Source organism: Lagopus muta, chromosome 15, assembly GCF_023343835.1.
Source record: "Lagopus muta isolate bLagMut1 chromosome 15, bLagMut1 primary, whole genome shotgun sequence".
Lineage (NCBI taxonomy): Eukaryota > Metazoa > Chordata > Aves > Galliformes > Phasianidae > Lagopus > Lagopus muta.
This window is the reverse complement of record NC_064447.1, coordinates 12910343-12929176: the sequence shown is the minus strand read 5'-3', so window position 1 is coordinate 12929176 and position 18834 is coordinate 12910343. Positions and strand designations below refer to the sequence as shown.

At 46.6% G+C, this 18834-nt stretch overlaps 2 protein-coding genes across 5 annotated transcripts in view; both read right to left on the bottom strand.

Annotated features, from left to right (window-relative positions):
* C15H7orf50 (chromosome 15 C7orf50 homolog) overlaps window positions 1-10461 on the bottom strand; it is a 99124-nt gene extending 88663 nt beyond the window's left edge. Inside the window, exons 1-2 of one of the 4 annotated variants that reach the window (XM_048961505.1) lie at window positions 10376-10461; window positions 8657-8786 (exon numbers count right to left, since the gene is read on the bottom strand). In XM_048961505.1, the coding sequence (XP_048817462.1) occupies window positions 8657-8785 (129 nt within the window). In that variant the 5' untranslated portion in view covers window position 8786; window positions 10376-10461. The other 3 variants (XM_048961506.1, XM_048961507.1, XM_048961504.1) reach the window with 3 other exon arrangements.
* A 2294-nt stretch (window positions 10462-12755) lies between these two features.
* ZFAND2A (zinc finger AN1-type containing 2A) lies at window positions 12756-14360 on the bottom strand. The gene is made up of 4 exons (XM_048961511.1): window positions 14278-14360; window positions 13923-14074; window positions 13282-13371; window positions 12756-12860 (listed from the first exon to the last, which is right to left on the bottom strand). Exons 1-4 carry the CDS (start codon window positions 14314-14316, stop codon window positions 12851-12853), a joined length of 291 nt encoding a protein of 96 aa, XP_048817468.1. The 5' UTR covers window positions 14317-14360; the 3' UTR covers window positions 12756-12850.
* Window positions 14361-18834: the final 4474 nt, after the last annotated feature.

Genomic DNA, 18834 nt, shown 5'->3' with positions numbered 1-18834 from the left:
AATGGTATTTTCCAAACTATTTATTCTCCATTGACATATGATAAGTGGAAGTTTTAGCCCTTGCCTTTTAGCTTCCATTCCACCACACAGCAGTGTGACACAGCCAGGAGCCAAGAAGGAACAGCTGCAGATTGAGCCAGCCACCCAAGCTGACAACAAGAAAGCAGTGCCTTCTCAGGACCTCAGGCCCTGCAGGATCAGCTCGCTGCCTTTCACTCAGCATCTCGCGTGCTGCCTTGGTTATTTACATCACACAGCTCATTCCACTGCAACAGATCCAGAGATGCTTGTCTCAGCCTCATCAAGTAGCCTGTGTGTTTAGGAAGGATTCAAAGTCACTTAACTCCAGTGATAAAATCAAGCCAAGTTTTCAACCTGCTTTTCCAAATCCCTCAAGCACTGTCTCCCACAAACATACACAGAAATTTGTAAGTTCTAACTTCACAAACTACTGAGTTATTCACTATAAAAAAAACCATCCCTACATTTTTAAATGCACATACCCTAAGTAAGGATGTAATGCAGCAGGATAAGCTATTCAAAAGCAATGACTCTGTTTAGAAATCTCCATGCTTGACCTGCAAGCAAAATCATTCCAAAGGCTTAAAATCCTCTCAAACTGTACAACATGTTTTCTGGAAGGACTTCAGCAACACTCTGTAACAAAGACATAATAGAGAAACAGGAAAAATGTTGGGGTACTGTTAAATTAGCCCTAGCAATGGCATGAAGGCTATTCTGACAGGAGTTCACTGGTTGTCTAATAGCAGCAGAGATGGATGCCTTCTGCCTCAACCACAGCAACATTTCCGTTACTGGATATTCTCTCAATAGAAACAGAAATATAATGGCAAATGAGATTTTCTTCTATTCATTCTCTTCCACTCAGAACTGAAGAGAAATAGCCTTACCTGACTGCAGCAACTGTTTAACTCTTGTGTGCCACTACTCAGTTACAAGTGCAAATGGGGAGAAACCCAAGAAAGATCTCTCTCAGTGTTATCCCATGCTCCAAACATCAACCTGTGGGCTGGCCAAGACAGAAAGGAGATGCAAAGAGCGATACCTGCAAGAACTTAATTTAGAAGCTTTCTTGGTTTTCAAAGACAGGAGTTCAGAAGAATTACTTCTGATATCAATAAAAGCTGAACACTCTTAGAACAGCAAGACAAGCAATGAGCTATTTCCTTATGGTGGTGCAGGAGAGGTGGTGATGTGGCACTGCAGAGGTGATCACAAGCGCAGAGCTGCAGGCTGGGAGCTGCTGACACTGACAGCAGATGGCACAGGAGCTAAGCATGTGCTCAGCCCACAACAGGGACTGCGGGAGCATCCTTGGCAATCCTGCCCCTGGTCCCTGAGACTTCTGCTCCACTCAACATCCCCTGCTACAGGGTAAAGCCTTTCAGCTCTCAGCCAGAAGGTGCTCCTGTATGACCAACAGGTTTGGGACAGCTGGCCATTGCTATTGTAAACCCAAACTAGAGCATGACTTAATCCAGACCACTCTTTGTAAAGAGGGAAATACATTTTAAATGAAGATAGTTCACTAACCCTAACTGTGATATAAGAACACGTGGTTATTAAAATAAAGCTGTCAGAATATAAAACACAAATTGTTTAAATTTATTATTAGCTATGTTGGAATGTAAAGGTAGAATAGGTAGAATAGAACGACAGTTATTAAAAACATGCATCTTCCTTGCATGCTGTCATATAAACTCCATGCTCCATTTCAGGTGATGCAGCTCTAATTCTTCAGCACGTTGTCTGAATGGCTCTGAGGTGCTTCAAACACAAAGGGTGTAGGGGCAGAGCTCTCCATCTTCCCCTGTGTACATTTGCTGTTTGCAAAGCCTGCCTCACAGATGCAAATTATTAAGATAATGCTGAAAATTCAATAAAACATCGTATGATGATCATCTGCTTCATGTCCTACAGAACTCTAGTGGGATTCAATTAGAAGTAGGGAAATGCATTCAAAGGCAGGGTCTGGTTCTTTAGGTAAGAGGCTCTCCTGTCAAATACCTTCATGCTTGTACACGCAACACTTCAGGCAGCTTCTACAAGTCCAAAGATTAATTTTCTGTTCTAATTACTTGTTGGATGTAACACAGGCATTTTATAAGAATTTATTAATCTACATGGCTTTGATCTCCTACACAAGAGCCATGTTATCTATACTGTGATTTATCAATTAACATATACAAACATACACTGCTCTTTCGCATGGCTCTCAATTTTGCCTCTTAAATGCAAAGGGGATTCTGGAGAAGGAAAACCCAGGTGAAATAATGCCAGTTCCTCATCCATACTGCAGAAGCAGCCATCGCTGCCCCTATCTACTCAGAAAGGCTTTGTGTTGTATAATAGATTCCATCAAATAATTAGTATTTCATAAAAATCCTCGTTATGCCCATTTGGTTTTCAAAAGCAGCAGCATTCTGTCAAGGACTGGGAAAGCTGCTGATTTTAACACTGACCTGACTTTAAACATTCAAGTCTGCGCCTTTTTTTCTTTTTTAGATAAATTAACATTTATAAAACTGTACCCAGCAGCAATCAAGAGGAAGGAGCAGATCTAAGGATTCAGTCTGCAGTCCTGTCACAGTGCACACACTCCATGCCCCCAGCCCTACCAAGAGCAATACGTAGCAAACATTCATCCTCTCAAGCTTACAGCGTAACTTCTTGCCAAGTAGAATGTTTTGAGAATTCACACATATAATCAGATGCATTTTATTTCTGAAGATTGGGGCCTATTTTTTGATATTAGGTAATTCAGGCCTTTTCTAGCAGTTTCCAGTCATCTTGCCTCTATGATGAGCTAGAACCAGAAACAGAGAATGAGTCAACCACAGTTGACAAAGGCACAACAGCAGCGTTCTCCATTGAGTGGAGCTGGGTGGCATGCACTCACTATCACCTGCCCCTGCTCCTGACCTCAGCGATTCTCAGCATCCACAGAAGCTTCAGCCATCAGTGGGAACCCTGCCCTGAGCTCCAGTTTCCTGAAAATATGTGCAGCTAAGTCATGAAAGCAAGGATTTATATTGGAAGCCTAGCAAGAACAGTCAAGGAAAGTTCTCACCACTGAGTAAAGAGCGAGAGCGGAAAGGAAACGTCAGTTGTGCTCCAAGAAGAGAAAGAATTTCCCCTCTTGATGGCAAACCAGGAACGGTTGTGTTTCCACCCCTGAACTCTCATCACCTCAATCCCTGGGCACGAGGAAAAGTAAAGAACTACATTTGGACGTATACAGATTAATGCAAATACCCAGAGTGAGCACAGCACTTTTGCTGGTTAATAAGTGCTGAAAAATGCCCAATTCCTTTAAACCAAAGTAAGAAATGCACCACGCGTTGTTTATCCCAAACACAGTTGGGGACGTGAGCCTTTCGCCTGGGAAAACCATCTTCAAAGCAGCAACTGTTTTCCCAGCTGTGAACACTCTTTCCTGGGAAATCGACTCGTACCATTACAAAAATAATTTTCAAAGGAATGTGAAATTATTCTGCCTAATCTATGCATATCCGTATGTCAGACATTATTTTGTACCTTCTTAGACATGTTTGTTTACAGAAGGCCTCGCGTTCCCTACAAACACGATGTGGTGTGACAAAAAAATTCACTTCTTTTAGAAGATAAATAAACACGTGGTTAATTCAATCAAATGATTTGTACCAACTCTACCAATATTCTAAGAAAGAAGTGTTAGCAGGAAGCAAAGAGCTCTGTCCCATAAGCAGCTGCCCTCTGAGTTTGTTTTTTTATTCCCTTTCCCCTAATTTGAATAATATCGCATAGATATTAAGAAAGCAGACAAAACACGTAGGATCCCACACAGCAAGTCACAAATGGGGTCCCGGTTTGGTAATTGCTTTCAGCCATCACAGGGCTGTCCTGTGGAGCAGCAGTCAGAAGTTCAGGGCCAGCAGGGAGACCTTGGAGCAAGGCAGAGAATGACTGACATCAGTAACAGCAACCAGCAGGAAGGAGAGAGAATGGGCCCAACGTCTCCATTGCAGGCTGGCCAAGACCAGCAGGCTAACGAAAGTTCATTAACATCCCCACTGACATTTAGGTTTGCCTTGAGAAGGAGCTATCTTCCCCTCCTTATCACCAGAAAGAGAGATTAATTCACCAGAGTTATCCCTCCCAACAAAACAACTGCTGGTGCACCCCTGCGTCGAGGCAGGGATGAAAGATTGTGTCATCTTCTCTTCATAACACACACAGCTCTATTTGCACATTAGAAATGCAAGCTGTGTTGTCAGAAAACACTACAAGATCCTCACTTTAGCTAAAAATATATATTCAGTAATCTATTTTCCTTTTATTTTTTCCCCCAATGTGGAAGACCAGTTCTCTAAATATCTCTTTAAAATGACCACATGGATAACATTAAGCACAGCACGCAGGATTAAGTTAGTAAAGCAAAACTGTACAAATGCAGGAGGACCTGCACTGAGGTGCAACTTCACAACGCAGCTCAGGGTGGAAAATGCAGCTTATTTTGGTGGTTACGCAAAAGGCTTCACATCATCCAAAATGAACCAATAAATCAATCAAAGTAACAAGACAGGACTCATAGACTGTCTGCAAGCCATCCACAGCTCTTTATTCCAGCAACAGGCTTTAGTATGAATCAGTGGGCTGCCAAAGAAAGAAATACACTTTCTGATGAGAGCTTTACATTATCTGCTTGATGGATCTTACACCACAAACGTCTGGTTTGCATTCATTAACCATTCATATTACTCCCCCAGTTACCTGATTACAAGCAGCACTAGAGATCGTATCAAAGTAGCACTCCTAAGCATTCCACCAAGCTCACACCAGAATTGTTCACCTCCACAGCTGAAACACTGTGGTCTGTGGGGGGTTTTCCTCTCCTGCACACAAAACAATGATTTTAGAGAATCACTTTTCGTGGTTGGCTTTGCTGCAGGATGAGTTTAGTACCTCCTTGTTGGTCTTTATCACAATCCCCAAAAGGCTGAAGAGAAAAACACTTTCCCTACTAAGTTTGCCATTTTCCATTTAGCAAACAGAGCTTACTGTTTGGGCACCTGCACAGCAGCCCTCTGATTAAAGAAACGCTCTGAGCTACTTGTTTATTTGCCATTGTTTGTACTGCCTGTATGGAATCTCAAAAATTAAATTCCTTTCCCACTGATTTTGCCTTTATCTGGGGGAAACGTTGACTCCTCCTCCTCCAACCACCAGCACTGCTGAAGATGACAAGGAACAGACAATGCTGCATGAGCATTACACAAAATACCCTTCAACCACAAACAACAGGATTTGATTTATAATGACCTGACTGGCTCTTACTCAATTTTCCTTGAAGTTACAACATTTGCTAGACTAAATAGGGAAGGAAGAGGAAATTAACGTTGTTTTCTATGGATTATCAATTTTGAGTCTCTTGCTTAATAGATGTTCAACTCTGGAAGAATTTCTTACTGTTCTGCAGGAAGCCTGCAGCTCTGAGAACAGCCCTGGAGGAACAGCAGCCCTTATGTCCCAAGGTCAAAAGATCCTTTGGTACGGCGAGGTCGTTCTCAGCACAGCGCCAACAGCCTTCACAACCAAAGCCACCACTGCACCACGTTCCTTGCCTACAAGGCTCCTAACGTCAGTTCTGCTTTCCAGTACGCTTCCATAGCACCGAGGCAGCTGAAATCTGAAGGGTGAAGAAATCCATGAACAGAAGCAAGGCACGAGTGACTGCAAACAAGCACTTCCAATGCTTCTGTTACTCCAACACGACAGATAAAAATCATGAATATTCTTGCCATGGAGCCGAGACAAAATTTGTCACAGACAAGGCCCATCAGAAAGTTCTTCTTTAAGAAGCCAGCATTCAGCTCCAGACCACCAGTCTAGGAGGCATACTTCAAATTTCTTTTCTTTATGCCTATATTATCTGACAATATAAAGAATAATCTCCAATTACAGTACGGTTTAATGTAAGGCTGTGTTGGTAAGCTACAAAATCATTAAGAACACAGACACTAATGCCCAGGCGTTTTAAAAATCAATGTTGAAGACACGTGGGTTTTATTGCCAAGTAGCTCAATAGAACAGCAATGTTATGAAAATCAGTAAAGATACATAAATAACACAAAGGAAATTCAATCTAAAAACTTGCATTGCTGAGCCCCACTCGGATTTGGCACGCAGAGCCACGTGGTTCTGAGATCATTCACGGAAACACTTCTGTTGTACCTGAATCACTCACTGCTATTCAACGTAAAGAAAAGAAACTGAGAAGATGAAAATCAATAAGGCATCAAGATTGCTCCAAAAGGTCAAGCTGTTCCAAGGAAAAATGCTTTCATCTCAGGCTGCTGAAAATTTCTGAGATAAATTCCATGAAGGAATAATCAATGTGTAATAAATTCGGTCACTTAAGACAGATTCCAACGCGCCTGCCTGCAGCTCTGTCACAAAATCATTTAGAGATTTACATTTTCCGCTTTGCAGACTGAAAGTGCTGTAACAGAATAGGACAAAAAGTAAATCATGGGAAAGAAAAGTGACTGAATGACCCAGTGGAAACTCCCCCTCCACAAGCAGCGTGCCATGCTGCTATCTTCTGACCTACTTCCATCACATGAGACTCCTTGGAAGGAACTGGGACCTACCAATTCTTGCCTTAAGAACACCAAAAAAAAGTTCTCTTCACTTCAGTTCCTGCATTAGAAGTCCACCGCAGCACAGAATGCAGCACAGAATCAGAATCCAGCTGTCATACTTCAGCAATTCCAGCAGGTCTATCAGAGGTTAAGCTTACTTTAAAGTAGCAGAGCATTCCCAGCAGTTGTCTTTGTTCCATCCAGCTACCAGAGCCATCACTCTGCAGCTTGCTTCTCTCGAGTGCTCCTTCTCACCTTCCTATATATGCACAGCAAATTTGACTTGTTTTCAGCTGCATCTTGCACACTGACAAGACCTGATTGCCAAAGCATTTTAAAGCACACCACTGTGACTTAACTGCTATTTCACACTAATTTGGGAGTGCACATGAGCAACAGTCAAAGTGGGATACAGCTGACACTCATTGACCATTTCTGCAGTAAAATTGCTTAAGATTTGCCTGATGTTTTTCATCCTTGCCAGCCATTTCAAATAAAAAATGTGGTCTACTGACTTACACTTTCCTACTATCAACAGTTATAGTTTATAAAGCTGATGCCAAAAAATAGCTTCTCGTAGACCTTATATGGCATTCCCTAAAACTAACACCAGATACATGTTTAAGCCACCCTCTGACACCAACATTTATAGTCCTAAGAACGCTGTGCCTAGCCATGCTCCCTAGCAGCACTAAGAAGCCTGCTTTCCATTTCATATTTGCTCTCTCTTTCACTGTCCTACAGCCTGCAAGGACAACAAGAGCTGATCCAGGCCTCCTACAAGCTGACCAGGTGACATCAGATGGTCCAAAAAGAAAGATCAGACAACATCACCTTAATTTTGACTTTCCATTTCACATTTCTTACCCTGGAAAATCATTTCTACACAAACTGAATTACATTATAATGAATCTGAAGTCTGTAATGCACATCTTACAAAGGGAAGGAGAAACATTTCCTTTTATGAAGCTACACATAAGTGACTTGCCATTTTACTTTGGAATAGACCAAAGTGCACTGTGCACTCTTTCCTTACTTCAGCACATTCCTGCTGTGTTCAAAACCACAGGTATTTACAGACCTCCAAACAGCTGCTGCTGCCCATAGGTTGGCTTTTCTCGTGGTTCACAACAACTGCAGACACATGCAGTACTTGCACACAAGCAAAAGCTCTCAGAAAGAAGTAGCACTGCCAGTATGCTCAGGTAGAGCACAGCAATAAAATAGGTAGTGGTATATTCTAGTTGTGATCTCTATTGAATCACACATCTCATGGTAATGACAGCAACACACAGCTCTCACATTTATGTCAGGTAACCGTGTCCTATGAGACCATGGCTTATCCTAAGTAACAGAACTTCACCTTTTGTTCTCCACTTTGCAATATCATCAAACCACGTTCCTTCCTTTGATCCACGTTCCACATTAAGCACTTGGAAGAACTGAATTAAGTCACCTTGTTTATGCACCGTTTCCATTAGAAAAAAAAATGAACACCCTTTAGTTTCTACTTAACATCTCAATATTGTTAACCTCATTATCATAAAATCAATTCATCAAATATTTCATTACACAAAGAGACTGCTGACACCTTCTGGCCATTCGACATTCTGTACAAATACCAACAGGATTTCCATGAAAAAAACCTTTATGCTTTTCCAGCCACTCAGAATCACATGAAGGCTTCAGCTACGCCTCCATTGCCATATGACAGCTGATCAGAGCCATTGGGCTCCCCTCTCACCCACACGCTCTCACTCATCCTTTGTCTTTCACAAAAGCATTCAGACGAGAGACTCTGACTGCTACAAGTATTCCAAACCATCAGACACAGCCCAAGATGTTTGCTCCATTTACCTTCTCTTTTTCACTTTCACTCCAGGCAAAAGTGGAATCCCCCATACATGTCCCCTATACAAGGGACAACTGCAACTGAATCACATGGGGAACACCACAGGTAACAACCTACCCACACTGCACTGAATTGAACAGTGAAAACCAGTACGACCTACCTGGAGACTTCGTTTCTTTTTCTTGGGTTCGGCCTCTGACTCCAGCTCTCCCTTTTGGGTCACACGTCGCTTTAGCTTTTTTCTTTTCTCTTCTTTCATTTCCTTGATTTGTATATTCTTCTTCGCCATTCTGAAAAAGAATATTGTCTAATTACCAACAATCAAAGCACCGTTACAACTCTTCATTTTGTGGTTTTGGTTGTTTTTCTTTTTAAATCTAAAAAGTACAAACCTCATACACAGGGTCTACACTAGCACAAGAATTATATCTTAACTAGGAAAATGCTCGTTTGCACTGAACTTCAATTAACTTGGGGGCATTCTCAGCTTTTTCCTTTCATAATACGATCCAGTTCAGCTGCTGCAAAACCAGAATATCACTCCCCTGTTAAAAAACTCCATGGCTTCTGTTCTCTGTGAGAGCCCAGCACCCACAACTGATGCAGTCTGTGCTGCACTCAGCAGCAGGGCAGCAGAGCTGTGCAGCATTGGGAAGCAGGTCAGTAGCAGCATGCCTTGCCACCTGTAGGCAGCACAGTAGGGCTGCTCTGAAAGTAATGCCTCCTATTTTGTTACATTGGCCCCCAATGTCAGACACGGACGTTGGTGGGATGGCAGTAAAAGCTGAAACTTCCCACCAAGATCCCATGAGTTTTTACTGCTGTGTGACAGATGGCAGCAGAAGGGCCACCTGACATGGAAGTGAACATGAAGTAAAAATACATCTCTTAGTTCCTTCATGTAGAAGAAACGGCACTCATTAACACTCATTGATGCTTGCTGAATACTTGTGGAGACTATGCAGTGGGTGTGAGCACAGTCGGGAGGTGGGTGGTGTGTTTCTGCAGTGGTGACACCTACATTGGTGTAGATTTCCTATAAGCACGGCATGCAGGCTCTTGTTCATTGGCGGTAAAAGCGCACAGCTTTCTGTGCACAGGACACAGGTGGTTGTAACACGATGGAAAGTGCAGCAATGACAGCACAGCAGCAAGGTCCCAGGCTGCAGCAGGCGAGGGCTTGCTCAAATGCAACAGCCATGAGCATAGAAATAATGGAAAGAAGCTGCTTACTTTTCAGAAAGCCTCAGGCAGGGATCTCCAGTGAGAAGCTCTCACCTCCACTGCCAGCCCTTACATGAGGGCTGTGTCCCGGCTCCACCCCTCGGATCACACAGCTGCATTGCACTGCATGCACCTGAGCCACCCTGGTCTGGCCCTGCCTTCCCACCAGGTGTTTATCAGTGCCTCAAGCCACGACTCAGCATTTCTGCTACAGCGCTGGATGTGCCGGCACGCAGCGTTCTGTAGCTGAGAACTCGCTCTGTCCAGCAGCGTTACGGCACTCCTCGCATCCGTCGCCATTTCCACGCAGATAACCAGGAGGCACTACTTTCGGAGCACTCTCGTGCCCAGCCGGCGGCACCACGTGACTTCCGGCCTGCACTGCGCCCCCTACTCCCCCCCCCGCCTCACCCCACGAGCCGCTGCACCGCGCGCCCCTCTGCTCCCGCAGCGCGCGCAAATCCCCGCACATCAGAAGCCCTCGCGGTTCCACTTCCCCACCACACCGACACGAGCGAAACGCCACACGGCAGGCCCGCACCTGCGGCCAGGCCCGCGCGGGGCAGAGAGGCCTCGGGGCCCCGCACCCGCCGCGGATACGCATTAGAAGGACCCGAGGCGCCGCACGGCCGCATCCCCGAACGCCGCCACGCACCTTTCCCCGGGCCCGCCTCCTCCTCACATTTAACTGAGCCTCACGCTTGGCGCCGCAGCCCGCCCCCTCTCTCCCATTGGCTGCAGGGAGAGAATCTGCGCATCTGGTTGGCTCTCGGTGTGCCAATCTTAAGAGCGACCAATAGGAAGCGGAGCTCCGCTGTAGAACGCCCACTCAGAGGGCGCATGCCGGGAGCCCGGCCGGCTCGCGGAGGGCAGCCGTGACGTCATTTCCCCTCGCCGAGCTGCTGTGTGCTGGCGGCCGTCTGCCTCCACGTGCGGCGACACGGAGCTCGCCCCGCCCGCCGTTGCCCTGGTGAAGGCACCCAGCGCAGCTTACACAGCTATTGTGGGCTGACAGGAAACACCTCCCAGGGCAGGGCTTCCCGGCAGCGTGCCAATGCCCATCGCTATAAATACCGCATGCACAAAGCGCTCCGTGGTAATTTACGGGCAGGGACAGTTAAGGAAAACAACCGTGTCACCGGAACGCTTCCTTGTGGGCTGCAGGCAACGCCTCCCGGCACCTCACCTACGGGAGGAGGCAAACCTTCACGCTCCTCAGCGCCGCCCCCACGTCCTCCTCACCTCACAGCACGCCAACCCGGCCAGCGCCCGCTGCTGCTCCCCCCGCAGCCCCTTCCCCTACCGGGGCACAGCGCCAGCCCCGTGCAACGTACAGGGATTACAAAGTCCTGCCAGCAGCGCGGCGCCGGAGCTGAGCGCAGCGGGCGGCCCGCAGGGGGCGCTGTCTAAAAAGCAGAGCTGTCCTTTCAGCTTTGTTCTATCGCGGATGGAAGCGCGCTCTACGCTTAGCCGTCTCAGCATCAGATTTTATTACGCGTCCTATTGCGCCACCCTGTGGTTAAACGCGGTATTACAGACATTGGCCTATCACAATTCAGACCTCACGACTGTGTAAAATTAGGCTGCATGGAATTAGCGGCGGTAACTCGTACCGCCCGGCTTCACGAATTTTATTTGGCCAGCCGAAAGCTTTACAGGGCTTTAATCGCTCTCCAAAAAACACGTCACTGTATGAGATGAAATCCCACTAGGTGAGATGTGAACAGAGCTAGCACGCTCATTTATTGTTCCATGCCATCAAGAAATTACCTTATCTCTGCCCTGACAAAAAGCCTGCATGTCAGTACTTTGGCCACGTATTCAGTTTTCCTATAAGGAACCATAAAGGCATGCTTCCCTTTAGCATTCATACTCTAAGGAGTCTTTTTGAAAAGAGAGAAGCAGCGCACCATGATCTACACACAAACGTGGCAGAGCACAAGGTTGAATGTACGTGCATTAACTGCAGTTGTGCTCTCATCTCCTGCTGAATTATCAACGATTATTTTTCCCAGGTCAAGGAATGCAACATTTTCTGCTACGCTATTCCTCCCACCTCAGCAGAACGGCATTGGAAGCTCATAGCTGCAGGTGATTTGAGGGACTGCAATTACCCTTCAGTTAGTCCTAAGCCAAGGCTCCAGCCTACCAGCCCCAGAGTGCAGAGGAATAGCTCCAATGACACATGAAATTGAGGTCTTAACCCCCTGACATCATCAGTAAGCTTTGGCATTTTTCTCACAATTAGTTGGATGAGAGGTCTACTTAGATCGCAGCTGGGGAATTAGCACTGTTCATTAACAGCACATTTCCATTTCATCAAGCTGCAATACTTCAGGCCCCAAGCTAAGCAGCTGGATGTTCCTGCAGTTTAAAGAGCAGAGCCTCTAGGTAATACAGCTGATGAAGATAATAGATGTCGCATATCTGTTATGCCTTTGTTTAAGCCTTTCAGGAAGAAAGCAAGAGTAAGCTCCTTCCACAATGCTGCATTTCAGCCTCATTATATGCAACAAGAAACAGTTAATAGCTGTTTTGCTTCCCTTTTTGCCCCAACCACAAGGAAACACCCACACCATTCTACATTCCTACCTAGGGGGCAATAAATTATGAAGAATTATGCTGTGCATGCCTCTGTGAGCACTATCCTTTCAGTGAATTGCTTAGGGAGGGCCCAGGAAAACTGAATATGGCTTTATAAATCAAGTACTCCAAACAACATCCAGAAACAGAGAGACATTATAGAATACTAGCTTCACATTGATAGATGTTGTTTGTCAAGGAGAACGCTGCATTGTGTGCCAATTGATTTCCAAAAGGATTGAGAGCTATGTCAGCAGCCTGTATTTCAGGCTCCCATCTTAGGAGACACTCAGTTTAGCCTTGCTTGACCTAAACAAAGCTGGCCGTGTTTCAACTTAATTTTAGCGTTCTTACTATTATTTCCTCAAGTGTTTTTCTTAGAAGAAAAGCTGTAATATCATGAAAGAAACAAAGTCTTAGAAAGGGTGACAGATTATTGAAAGGCTAAGAGATTGCACGAAAAATAAATTACTTGCATAGAAAAGAGCTTCTGATGAGATTAACTTAAAAGTAGACAAAGGTTTGATCCAGATGTGAAGAGCCTCTATCATCTGCACCTGAAAGACATAAGAATGCACTGTGAGAGCCACACCACTAAAACCTGTGGTCACAAGGAGATACACCATGGCAGGGAAGGCCTCAGGCCATTCATTCAGAGGCTCACTGTGCTTTTCAGCATTCAGAAGCAGCACCAGCTCTCAAAACTGAACCAAAAGCCTCATACTGAGCCAGCGGGAGACAACCTGCTGGCCCAATGAGCAACTCTGTGTCCTCATGCCTGCATCTACACAGCCATTTTAATTCCTGCAGTGTGGAGAAGCATTCCCCCGTGCTACCAGAACCCTGCTGCATTCCTGATCAAAGGTCGACTACCAACCCTGCAGCAGCTCAAGGTGTGACAGCAGCACTGCTATGCTGTGCTGACATAAAAGCGTTCTATAAACCTCGTTCATCTTTCCCTCGTTCCACAGCTCACACCTGTTGTGCTGAAGGTTCCCATTAGATGGCACTGCAATTGCTCCCATTGACTTGAAGGCAGTTTGAGAGGCTCGCATCAGAGCTGGGGATCTGCAAAGAAACACGGCCAGGCTCAGCACCACTTAAACACACCCACAGTCTCATTCGTCCATCCAGTTTAATTATCTGCATCTGACATCCAGACTTTACACTCCTACTGCACAGAACAAGGATGTTTTGTCTGCCTGCAAGAGATGTTTTAAGTTTAAAATTAGGTTAGTAAGCTAATTAGGTTAGTAAGCTATTGATTTTATTCCCGGTTACTTTAAGGTTCTGTGCAAAGCTTTAAGATTCCAGTATTTAGATCAAGAGCCCAAACAGTGCTGCAGATGGCCAGCACCTGTTCTCAGGGCTTTTTAAAAAAGTCATGCTATCAAGTTAAGCAAACTTGGGAGAATTTTAGGAAGTTGTTTGAGAAGAAACTTTTTTCCTTGGCTCAGACTATCAAGAATTATGCCCAAGATTCAAAGAGGAACTAAGGGCTGTTTAACTCAGGTGACCAGTGGTCTACGTTGCTCCTTGTTTGCCTGAGCTCCCCACCAAGCCCTGATCTGAGCTCTGAGGTTTCAGCTTGAGCTCTGAGTACCACAGCTGCAGCTCACCCAGCCTTGGAGATGGGGCGGCTGCTTGCTTTGCAGTCATGATCCAGAGGATGCCGATGCTTTATGCAGAAGTTGCCACCACACTGCTCACAAACTACTTTCATAATCTCTTTCCTTTTGCAGCCTGGCTTTAAACACTTGTTTGTGAAGATCTAGATAACAGAGGACACGAAGTTAACAATGATTGTTTGCTTTCTGTGATCAGCTTCCCAGGTAACAACGAAGCTGAAGCATGAATGCTGGATTGCCCTTAAAACAGAGATTGAACAGCAAGCTCCTGCATGCTCTGCTGTCAGAAGACCTAGCTTGACAAGCATTAAGCAGGCTGCTTAGATTCCAACAGCAGTTTCCTTACCTTTTGCTGTGCTGGATTGTATTTGCAGTCCTTATCCATGTGGGCTCCAACCACAATACCTCGTACTTCACCCTTCTGTACAGGGACAGGTGCTTTACAGAGTGGACACGCAGGATCCTGCACATCCTGAGAGCACACACACCAATCAGAAGCCTGACAATTGTTGCTTTGCCCTTCCCTTTCTCTTACCCATGGGTGATGGGAAGTATATTCATAAGTATGTTATGTTCTATTCATTAATTCTCTTGAAGAGGATTTTCAGGAAGGCAGTTGCAAATCTGTATCCAAAAGGCCAGAAGTGCTTTGCCAAATGAGTTTATAGCAGCATATCCAATAAATTCATTTTAAATATGATTCTGGAGTACTGAGCACTACATGCACTCGAGTATCAGCCAGAGATCAGCATTCTCCCTCACTCAATTTATTTCTTCTGCTGTAAGTCTTAGGCCACAGTACATTGCTGAGAGTATCAAGCACTCCTCTTTGTGAAGAAGCAAAACGAGCGAGAAGAAAGACAGTCTAGAAGTGAGCTCAGAAAGGCTGTGCTTCAATACAGCTGCAATTCTGCTGCATCATTAGCTGCTGTCCCGTGGTTTTTCTACCTGCTTTCATAGAAACCACAGGTGAAGGCTCAGAGCAGCCCTCCTGCATGACTCGGTGACGTGCAGTGGTGCTCACTGACTCACACCCAGGAACTCACTGCCTTGCAGGCAGAGCTACAGCTGTGCTCATCGTAGCAGATGTGGTCCTTACAGAAGACTTCTCCACACACATCACATTTCAGAGGAAGGAAATCTGGGAGATGAGAAGAGACAAAAAATGGATTCTCATGGAGCAGAGCTGACTGCTTTACAGCATAATGCTGGAGGCACGTTACAAAGCAAGGTGTTTTTTTTTGCCCAAACTCTTCCTGCTGATACCTGCGTTTTGTCATTCCCCACCAATAGTGAACAGGATTAAGAGGCAGCTTAATGCAGGCAGACCAAGCACAAGCCACGTGTAGCTCAGGACACTCAGCAAGGCATCAGTCATAAAACAGAGGCTGAAATACAAAGCCATGGCCCGGAGCAGAAGCCATTCATTAAAAAGTAGGAGATCCTTAAGTTCATTAACAACATCTCAGAACAAAACACTGTGCTATTCTATTCTATTCTACTCTATTCTATGCAATGCATTGCATTGAGAAGAATTGCACAGTATTTTGTAAGTAAGAAAGCCACGCAATGCAACGCAACGCAATGCAATGGCCGCGCCTCCCGGCCACCCCCGATGACGTCACGGAGGAACGAGCCAATGGCGTCCCTCCGTCACCGCCCGCGCTGCTCGTTAGGTGCGGAACCAATCAGCTGCCGGAACGGCGCTGCTGAGTCATGCGCGGGGAGACGGGGCGGTGGCCGAGCGCAAGGGGCGCGGGGCGCAGGGCAGCGCGGCTTGGTGGCGGATGCTGCGGTTCCAGCTGGAGCTGCGGAGTGTCCCCACGTGCTCCGCCTGCCGGCTGCTCGCTTTGCGTGGAGGCAGGGGCTGTCGGCTCAGTGATGTTGGGTACTGCAGCAGTGCCACGTGGCGTTCATGTGACTGCTGGGTGTGCGCTGACATCACGCCCCGCTGGATGGAACCGAAGCCAGGCACTCTGTAGGTTCATTTTCCTACCCGGACTCAAGATGTTACCAACGATCTTCATTTAAAGCCCTTTCTCCAATGAACAGCTGCAATGGCGGTACAGTGCAGCCTCCCGCAGTCCTTTGGGTTGTGCTTCCATCTCCCTGCCTGCGGCACAGGGGTTCCTTGGGTGGATGTGCCGCATCCAGGTTGGGCTCAGCTCACAGCTCACCGTGGGACATGGTGCAGCCCCATGGGATGTCCTCGTTTGGGTGGCAGTGGTGTGTAAGGCAGTGCTGAAGCCAGCTGAGTGCTGCCCTGCTGCCCAGCATGGCTGCAGGAACTTGGGTAGAGAAGCCTGGTGTCAGAAGAGACTTCCTGGGTCATCACACTCAGCATCCATTGCGCACGTAACAACTTCATGGAATTCCCTTCAGGAAAAAAACTAGCATTAAAACTTTATTCCCATCAGAAGGCTGTCCCACATCCCCAGTGATCTCATGACAAAAAAAAACAAAAAATAAAAAACTCTTGAAGTTTCCAGTTTAAAAGCTTCCCTGGCCACCTGCCCTCAAGGCAGCCTTGATCCTGGCTTATTTTCTCCTCGCCGTGTTTGGGCAAGCAGCAGCTGAACCAGGTTGACATTGCTTTGAATTTCTAAGGCTGTCATCTGCCTTTGTCCTAGAAGAGAATTCTGTAATTGTGGTGGATGTTTCCATCAGATGTCACACAGTGTTGATCTGCTGGTGGATGTTTCCATCACCATCACACACTGTTGGTCTGCTGATGGTCAGTTCCTCAGGTTGGGTTTGATGCAGATGCTGGTGGTTCCAAGTCCAAGGAGAGCCTGAGCAGTTTGTCCTCTTCTCAGCACACAGACATGTCTGGCATGGGGCAGTGCAGTCACACAGCATCTTCCACCAGGTTCACTTGGCCATTGCCGTGTGGTTAAAAGGATTTCTTGGCTGAGCTGAGTCAGCTTCATCATTTTCATTGGGGATGAGGCCAGGGCATGGCCTCCCCCACGTTGTTCTTATCTTGTTTGGTTTCTGACAGCTGGGGATGGGACAGTGTTGAAAAGCATGACAGAACAGCAAAACAAAAAAACCCAAATAAAAACTACACTGAAAAGTCCAGCCTCACAAGGAGCTTCAAGACCTTCACTGCATTATACGTGTATTCATCAGCACCCTTACACTGTTTACAGAATATTCCAGGACATGGGAAGCACAAAGAAAATTCCACACCCACCCAGCACCCAAGGGGACTGGGACCCCAAAATCTGATGGGGAAGGCTTGCCCAGAGGAGTGGGGTGAGCGGGGCAGGACGAAGAGGCTGATGCTGGCACGTGGGCTCAGGCACTGTGCAGCCTGCAGAGCCGCTGTGAAAGGGATCGAGTTGTGTGGTGGGAAGGAGGAGCCCGCTGGTGGATGACAATGGGAACGGCTGTGCACAGATTAGATACTCTTAAGGAAGTCTGTAAATCCCGAGTCTGGAAACCCGTGAAGCACAGGCAGCCATCTTAATAGAAACGAGGATTAGAAATTAGCCGAGGTCTTTAGTGATATTTTTAGAAGTTTGCTCCTGACAGGTTAGGCTGCTGAGAACGGGAGGAACGCGCCGAACCCCGCATTACTCGGGAAGGGATCAGAGTGCAGCGTGTGATTAGAGGCTGGCTAGCTTAGCGACAAGGGGGATAGGTGGGTTAGAACTGGTTCAGGAGGAATTAGCAAGGGAAATTGCTTGAGAAGCAGAATTTGATTAAGGGCAGCCAACATGGATTTGTGAACGGAGAGCTCCGTGTAACCAACTCGCTGGGTCTGGGGGAGCTGTGGATGCTGTGCAGCCTGAGCTGCAGAGGGCCTTCAGTGCAGTGGTGATGCTGGGGGGGACGGATGGGGTCACCTGCCTTCCTCCTCTTTTTCCTCTCCACCCCTTCTACTTCTTTTCAGCATTTCAGTGTTTTCTTTTCTCCGTGGCTCTGCTCTTTGTCCTCTCCCTGTCTCCCTTGGGATTCCCTCTTGGTAGCTCTGCAGTTGGTAAATTGCCATCATCCATCCCACCTCACCAATGTGGGATGTCTTTGAAACCATACAGCATTCTAAGGGTGAATAAAACACCTCAGAAGACATTCATGCCCTTTCCCAGCTTTCTGAATGTCTGTTCTTTCAAACAGGGCCCCCAGAACAATTTGGTCTGGAGAAGGACAGAAATGGCCCCTTCCTGCCAAGCTGACATACAATGAACCAAGATGCCCGCAGCCCAGGCATGCTGACATCCATCTCCTCTCCTCCCTGTGTGCCCCAACACACCAGGCAGACACACACAACTGCCTGTCCATGGTGTCCCCAAGGCCACCTGCTCCCCCATACCCACCTGCACCAGCCAGAGGCAGCCTGGTGGCCCCGTTAACATTCAGCTGCCCCTGGTTCACCTTTCCCTCTTCCAGGTCCCTGAACTCCCATCCCATCATCCTGCTTTTCTGCTCGTAATTCCATACCGAGCTTTTAAAACAGAATATTATTTTTATTGCAATGACCCCATGGTGCTACCAGTCCCTCTGTGGAGCAGATGAGACATCTCCATTACATAGCTCAGATAAGTGTCTTAAAGAGACCACACACGGAGGAACCTAATGGTACCTATTTTTATTAGGATTATTACAGGAGGGGAAGTAAAGCAGCCCCGTCTCCCCACAGGATACTCCATTCACAGCAGCAGACAGAGAGGAGAGATCTGTGGAGGCGGATCAGTTTTCCAAGAATATTAGCTACTGCTGCTCTAAAATTAGAGTCTAGGGAGAGCAGACAGGTTGACATAATTGAAAGGGCTGTCTTATGGGATGACATAGTTAAACGAGCCCATGATCAGCTTTGGAGTGACAGCTCAGCGCCTTCTTCTAATCCCCAAAGGAGCACCCAGTTGCAGGGCTGTGATTTAACCAGTCCTGGATCTTA